General features: G+C 37.1%; 1 protein-coding gene across 7 annotated transcripts in view; it reads left to right on the top strand.

Moving 5' to 3' along the window:
- Nucleotides 1-32: 32 nt before the first annotated feature.
- Nucleotides 33-8,189, top strand: part of cpeb3 (cytoplasmic polyadenylation element binding protein 3) — a 34,376-nt gene continuing 26,219 nt past the window's right edge. For 2 of the 7 annotated variants that reach the window (XM_039671713.2, XM_039671712.2), the window contains exons 1-3: nt 33-144; nt 3,115-3,818; nt 7,060-7,144. In XM_039671713.2, coding sequence (XP_039527647.2) covers nt 48-144; nt 3,115-3,818; nt 7,060-7,144 — 886 coding nt within the window. In that variant the 5' untranslated portion in view covers nt 33-47. Of the gene's footprint in view, nt 145-1,102; nt 1,217-1,273; nt 1,678-3,114; nt 3,819-7,059; nt 7,214-8,189 lie in introns of those variants that run through there. The other 5 variants (XM_039671708.2, XM_039671707.2, XM_039671714.2 and 2 more) reach the window with 4 other exon arrangements.

Below are 8,189 nucleotides of genomic sequence, written 5' to 3'. Positions count from 1 at the left end.
CTGGGACGTGTAGTCTTCCTTACGTGTAGCCAAAAATATAAAAATTTATGTTCTCGCAGATGCAGGCAGCCCAGAGCAAGAGGGACTACGCCTGCTGGAGCAACATGAAGATACATATTTGGCTTCAGAATACCTCGTACTGTGGTAAGAAGAGTCAGCATATTTCAGTAGGCTACAATTATTAGCCTATGCTATTTGATTTCATATTTTATTTAACATGGCAAAAAAAGAGCATCTAAAATTAATAATGTTATTTGTTAGAGCTTAATTCATTTCCCATTTCATATAGCATTTGGTTAGGAAATTATAAAATGTATGGCTGCTGGGGTGTTTTGATCCTTACTTTTTATTGAGTTCATTATTACAAATGAGACTTGATTAGACAAGCATTTTCTGTATTTCATATTAAATAATGTTTTCGCATAAAGCTGATTTTAGTTCATAAAGGCTATTTCATAAATAAATGTATATTATGGCAGGGGTGAATATGGAGCCACATAGCAGATTTGCAAGCTTCTGTTGTGTTTATTTTGAAATTACCTTGATATTGTATACATAGATTATGCCTAAAAACCTGACAACGTGAAAGGCCATGTGAATGCTTTAAACGTAGTTCTTTCATCACTTCAAGGTCATTTTGATCTAGTTTTGTTACACATGCAAACACTGTCAGTCTCACAAAAACTGGCTTGGGTTATAAAATGATCTGGCTCTGGTTTCTTTTCGTTCAATACAGCATTCTAGCCATGCTGACACAATATAATAACAGCTATGAGGCAAAACACAACGTTTTTGTTGTTTTTGTTTTTAAGCAACAAGAACAGATTGTTTTTGTTGCTTAACAACACTCTATATCAGGTATATCTCCTAAGCATAAGGGTGTTTAATTCTTCATGAATTTACTTCATAAAATAAATAAATAATATAAAATAGGAGCCATTTTAAACGACAAACACCATGGACCATAATGTATTAAGCTGGCTGATAAATGCTGTTATTTGCATGTTAGTGTAAGCTTTGCAACGTCATGAGTTCGATGGCTGTAGTGAGCAAAAAAAAACTACAATTCCCATAATCCCGCAGTGCATTAGCCATGCGCCGCAGTCAATCAGCTGTTGAGGCGACTGCAGAAGGGCAGCTCATCTGTCATACCAAAACCCAGGCGAGACAAACAGAAATAGTCTTATTTACAGAATCCCAAAAGGTGAACGACAAGGTAAAGTCTGATTCGTGTACGGCAAGAAAAAAGCAAGCAAAAGAAAAAAAAAAAATCAATCCGTCAAATGCATGTTATATGTTTAATATGAGTTGTGTGCGCGGATTAAAGTGTTGGATTTGATGTCTTTCCCTTTCCAATAACCCGGTGCATTTTAGAAATGCATTATAATATACATGCATGTGCTGTGACGGTCTAATTCACTGTCATTTAGCTGGTCAGCGCGTGCTCTGGTGTGATGGTTTCTATTTTGACCTTGAATATGCAGCTCTAATGCAGCGAAACGAGGATTAAGGGACGGAATATTTGGCAGAAACGCTCTTCATCTTGTTACGATCGTCTATTCTGATTAAAATTTGATCAAAGGTTGAGTTCATAAATCCATCAGGCTCGCTGTATCTGTCGCATTCTCGGCCCGATTTTCATGGGAATATATTTGGCATCGTAGAAACCCTCGAGAGGTATGTTGAAATTGATGTACTTTTTCATACTGTTGAATAAAATCTATTTTCTTTCGATCCGTTTGGCTTATCAGCGTATAGCTGCAGAAATGGTAACCCTTCACGAAATAGCTATTTTACGTAAAGGGTGCCAAATAGAGATATGTCTCAGATATGTTTGTTATACAGCCAGATGAAGTGGGAAAACTTCCAGAGCTGTTATTGGGATTTCTGTTGCGTGTGTTTTGTGCAGCATGGGTGTAACCCAAGATCCTGCAGCAAATATAACCTAGTTGCTGAGCTGTGCCACGGACGGTTGTTCACCATCCAAGCAAAATGTCGAAACATACATGTTGCAAAACTGTTTGCTACATGTTTTTCCCTTTGCATTTTGTGTTTATATGTAACAAGCCTATTTATTGATTGTATAAATACACAACAAGCTTAGTCTGCATTACAAACAAGACACACAGCAATCTGCACTGCATACATTACAACAGACAAATATGCATAGCATTTCAGACACCATATGGACATTAAAATGGATAGTTCACCCAAAAATTTAAATTCTGTTATCATAACTCACCCTTAAGTTGTTCCAAACTGTGAGTATCTTTCTTGTGTTAAACGCAAAAGAAGATATTTTGAAGAATGCCGGTAAACATTTTGGTCCCCATTGACTTCTTATGGAACTCAATGGTACCCATCAATTGTTTGGTTACGCATATTATTCAAAATATCTTCTTTTGTACTTTGTGTTCAATCATACAGGATTGGTTTGGAACAAATTGAAGGTGAGTATAATGATGACATAATTTTCATTTTTGGGTGAACTGTCCCTTTAAGTAGGCTACACAACAACAAATTGTATTATCTGACACAATATGCACAAAAACTACTAAAGCACATAGGGATTCGCATCAAGTATCAGCACTTGTGTGATACATTGAACCACCAGTCATGTTTTAAATTTTAAAAATAGCACAAAAACTCTTGCACGTTAGTATTTTAGTAGCTAAAGTCTTTGCAAATGTTGAAACTATTGAGGAGTCTTATGGCACAAGCTACACTCTTAAAATTAAACTGACAACCGAATTTCTTCGTGTATTTATGTGAATAAAACAGTTAACCTTGCTGAAGGACGCTTCTGTATTTATTGACGTATGCAAATTGAGGGGCGGGGCTTGTGAAAAGAAAAAAACAGGAACAAGAATCGGTTTCTCATTTCTGTCTGGAGTTCCGGTGAGAGAAAAACGAGACGTGGCGAAAATTGGTGAATATCGGTGACCTCCGAGCTTTTCTCCTTTAGTCGTGTCGGGACACATGAGTAGGCTAAACCAGGAGTTCAGACAGATCCCGGGTTGCTGCTGCTGATACATGGCTGATCAGGGGCTCATTAATAATAATAATCCCAGCCCGATCGGTGTGATCAATAATAACTGATCATCTGTGTTTCAGCTCAAAACATGCAGGATGATTTACTGATGGACAAAAGCAAAGCTCAGCCTTACCAGCACCAAGACCCGTCAAATACAGAGCCTCCATCCACCCCGACCCCCTCCGAGCCTCCGATCCTGGACGAGCAGAACCACGTCGGTCACTCCGAGCGGGTCGCCATGGAGTCTCCGGTATTACCGGGTCTGGGTTTCCCTCAGGAATCCTCTCTCTCACCGTCGTTCGGCAGCACCTGGTCCACAAACACGGTGGACGAGGGCTATTTCCAAGGGATTCCGTCGGTAAACGGCACGATGCTTTTTCAGAACTTTCCCCATCACGTCAACCCGGTGTTCGGGGGTAGTTTTTCTCCGCAGATGAGACGATCACCGATGAGTTTGAACCAGAGGAACCCCTACAGCCACCAGACCCTCATCAATAAAGTGTCCGCGTCGTCCGCTTCTTCGTCCGCCTGGAATAATCACCAGAACGCGGCGTGGAGCTCCGCGGCGAACCCCTGGAGCGGCAGAGACCCGCGGCAGAGAGCGCTCGGGCTGGGCGTCCCGTCTCCGCTCAACCCCATCTCCCCGACGAAGAAGCCCTTCCCGAGCAATGTCATCGCGCCTCCGAAATACCAGAGACCCGGGGCCATGCAGAAACCCTGGATGATCTCAGAGCCTCCAGAACCCTTTAGAACCGACAACAGCAACAACATGCTGCCATTTCAGGTGAGATTATTCGATAATGCATCATCATAGAAACGAAACGAATTTTTATTGACAATTTTTTTAGACATAATAATTTATAGCCTAATAGTTGCAAATGATAAATTAAAGACATATTTTCTCAAAATATTAATAACATTAAATATGTAGTCATAGGCTACTGCCTATGGCTATAATGTATCAATGGCCATAAAACAATTTATAGGCATGGGTTTATCATAATTAATTGACCTTTATAAAATTGCATTATATAGGCCTAACCATAAAACAACTTAAAGATAATACAAAACTGCGAAGTTTTTATTTATTTAAATGAATGTCGTTTAATTGTTTTTATTTATGTGTTGAAGGACTTGACTAAAGTAAATTCCCTGCGACCCGAATTTATAGCCTTCTTTTTATACTCTTTATAATTATAATTTACAGAAATACCAACAAGTCTGAGATCTCTAATACATTTCTCTGACTGTAAGGAAGAGTTGTTTTGAATTATTTTCCAGCTGTATCTATAAATGTCATTGTAAGGTGGAAGGGTTCAAATTCCCATCAGAGGCTCTCCTGCAGCTCGTTTGTGGGCGTTTAAAGGAAACACCACTCGAATCTGATTGGTGCTTGTTGAGTGAGGGGGCGGGGCCTGCGCTGTCATGAACTGAAACATTGTAGCATTTTCTCAGATAGAGGGCATTGATATATATTTTTTGAACAAAGCTTAATTATTTAGATTTGAAGTGTTAACTGCTTCTGCTCTATTCAATACAATGTTTTTCTTTAGTCATGTACAACGTCTGACACTTAATGAACTTTAGTAAAAACTAGCTAAACTCTTCGAAATTTGTGACAAAAATACTGGGCATGAGAAGCAATTAAAGGAGCAATTTTATTTGTATTTATTTTTTTATTTTTTTATTGTTCTTTATGCATGTGAGGGTCATCTTCTGTGATCTTGGATTATTTCTTATTTCAGATATTTTAGTGAATGTTGTGTTTGTTGAGTGCACATTGTATTAGCCTTGAACACATATATCCAATCCACTCAACATTGGGCAAATGCTTATTAGCCGAACAGTGTTATTGATTTGCATTGTCACTGCATGAATTTCTTCAATGCTTACAATACCATCATTAAAACCAAATCAAGGAAGTTTGATGTTTGAGTTACAATGTAAAGTGTTTTAGACAAAGAAAAAATAGAAATAATTCAAATAATACAGGTTTAGGAAGGAACATAATGTAGTTTCTAGTTCAGTATATCCAGTATGCAAGCAAGCTGCCACAATAACAAGATGTGGCATGTGTGTGTGTAGTTGTTTAATGCTGAAATATGTGTGGCTCGTGTCTGATAGTGACTGAAGTGAGGAGCTCAGCGTTTTGATTGCTCATGCTTTTCACAAAGTGGGCAGATTTTTATCTGGAACCTGAGAGGGGAAATATCGCTTTTTGAATGCTCAGCCAGTTGCGTGACAATAGGCTCGATGTGCAAACAATGTGCTTCCCTCGGTTGGCCTCTGCCCACTGCCGTATTTATCTGCACACTTTCACTCTCTCTTTCACTTTTCCTTTATTCTCTTGCTCATTCTCTTGTACTTGTTTAATTGCATACACAGTGGACTGGCAATCTCATCTGATTTGTGTTTGACTAGCAGGGGGGCAGGAGAAACATTTAGGCAGAGAGATGATGATGCAGATTAACCATCTTCTTTAGGAGTTAGAAATTCACAGCACTTCTGATAAAAAAAAAAAAATAGGTAATGCTGAGTCATTTATTTCCAATGTGTTATCATATAGCCTACTGTGAATTTAAACACTTGCTACAAACTGACAGGATGCCCAGTCTGTTCACCGACCGTCTGATGAAACTGACTGCTGTCTAAACTCATTTTCGGTCGGTTTGGCTAGCTTTATACAGTCTGAATGAAGTCTCTCTGGAAAAAAAGTTGCTTTTATAACGTATAGCACTTGTGAGGAAGAATTAATCTCTTCAATTCTGTTGGATTTGATCATTTTCAAGCAAAATATACAATGAATACTCCACTATTTGTCTGTCAAATATTTTTTTTTCCACATTTTGAGAGAAAGAAATTCTGGTCACAAGTTTACACACAATTTCCTTGAATTTCTTAATTTCGTATTCATTTAATGTAATTTATAAACCTGTGCTATTTTAGTATTATTTATGTACTATTATATTATTTAAAAATATTTAAAAATATCCTTAATTTGTATATTTTTAAAAAGTAAACTAAAACTACAAAACATTAGTTTTTTTTCTTTCATTTTTATATTAGTGATTTTAGTACATCAACTTATTTCAGTTTCCTCCCAAGGTAAAATTTCTAATTTTCTACTTTATTAAGTTAAATTTTTTCATCTAATTTTTTTTTTCAGCTTTTTCAATTGCTGAAAATAATTTTGAATAGTTTTAGTTTTATTTGCCAGATACAACGTCCAACATATTACATGGACTGGAAGCACAAGTTTATTTTGATGATTACAGATTTACCCAGTTTATGCTCTGTTTACGGCTGGGATTAAGATGCATTTTTGTCGATCGGATCACAAGTGTACTGCACTAAATACAGGTGTAATCACTGTCTAAAATGTTTTAAGCTTGTCCACTTTCAACCACTTCCAGAGGTACTCCAAAACGCACTCAACTAGATTGCTTTCCAGTGTAGACGCTCATGTGGTCGAATGAGTTTAACCAACCACAAAAGACCACCTACTCTCCGCCTACTGACTTAATGCGTAAAAATCATGGGAAGCGCACTAGCAAAATGGTTTTTACATTTTTTTTTAGGCTGGAGACCCAAGTTTGGTTTGAAGACGAAAAATGTACCAAGCACAATGTTCTCTCCCCATTCCTGATTTCAAACACACACTTGCTCTTGGATCACGGAGCAGAAACAAAAGCTGATGCTCTCCGTATGTTTTCCCATCCTCAACGGGAGCGTTCATGTAAATAACATGAGCTTATTTCGTCAATAGCCCATACATTTACTCGCCCATCAACCCTCCATTTGAAGAAATCAGGACAGAAGTTGTTGAAAGTGGACAAAAGAGAGGGATTAAAACACCAGGTGTGAATGGGAATGTGTCTCCCTCATTTACTTGTGATCCGATCGATCAAAACACATCTTAATACCAGGTGTAAACGGGCGCTAACCCCTGGAATAATTTGAAATGGCGCTTTTGTGGCTCATCTTTACCTTAAAGCCATCGTTAACCCCTTCCTTCTGTCTTTCAGGAACGGAATCGACCCTTTGACCCGTTCAGCTTGCAAACTTTGGAGAATTCCTTAATGGACATGATTATGACCGACCATGACAAAGGTAAACATCACCCTGCCGCTGGCCCACCAATGACTATCGCTGATATTTTATGGAGGAATCATTTTGCAGGTTAGGACTATTTATACATCCATGCTCATGCTTTTAGCATTTAATGATAAAAAGCGTTTGGTTTATTTTGGTGCATTTTTCTGCCACTATAGCATATGATGAAAGGTTTTATTATGTTGACGATTGCTTTCATAACTGCTGTCTTACCTGTAAAATATGTCAAAAACATTATAAATAACAATTTTACTACTATTCAAAAGTTTGAGGTCAGTAAATGTCTTTTTAGAATAACTTAATTTTTTCAGATTTTAAATTGGTCAGATGTGACATTTAAAGTAAGTTACAATAATTGCCATTTCAAATAAATAGTCTATTTATCAAAAAATGCATCATGGTTTCCATTAAAATATTAAGCAGCACAACTGTTTTCTACATTGATAATGTTCAAAGTTTCTTGAGCAGCAAATCACATATAAGAATGATTTCTGAAGGATCATGTGACACTGAAGACTGGCATAATTGGCTGCTGAAAATTCAGATTGTCATAAAAGAATAAATTACATATTAAAATTAGGGCTGGGTATTGTTAGGTATTTCACAATTCGATTCGATTTCAATTCTTGAGGCTTCGATTCGATTTCGATTCAATATTGATTTATTAGCTTCGATATCGATTCAATAATAAGTAAATACACAAGTAATTAAGTGCCTGAGTATATTTTCAAATAATGTGCACAGTATTACCCCAGCATGTTTGTTTCCTGTCATGGTTTATTCAGCAGAATAAACTGTACAATATTGTATGTGTTGAATACAAACACAACTGTGACAAGCACTGTACAGTGCTTTAACAACACCTCTAAAGTGCATGTAACTAAGTAGTAGAAAGTATATTTCTTTCTTCCTAAACATTCAAGTTATAAAAGAAATGTAAACAGAAGCACAAAATGTGCATACTCAAAAAAAGTCTAATATTATAATTTTGTAAACAATAACACTTAACAGCTGATCACACTTAACAGCAATTGCGAAAGAC

The sequence above is a fragment of the Pimephales promelas genome, chromosome 11 (genome assembly GCF_988280905.1).
Source record: "Pimephales promelas chromosome 11, fPimPro1.hap1.1, whole genome shotgun sequence".
Lineage (NCBI taxonomy): Eukaryota > Metazoa > Chordata > Actinopteri > Cypriniformes > Leuciscidae > Pimephales > Pimephales promelas.
Note: the sequence above shows the minus strand (reverse complement) of the source record. Positions and strands in the feature narration are given on the sequence as shown.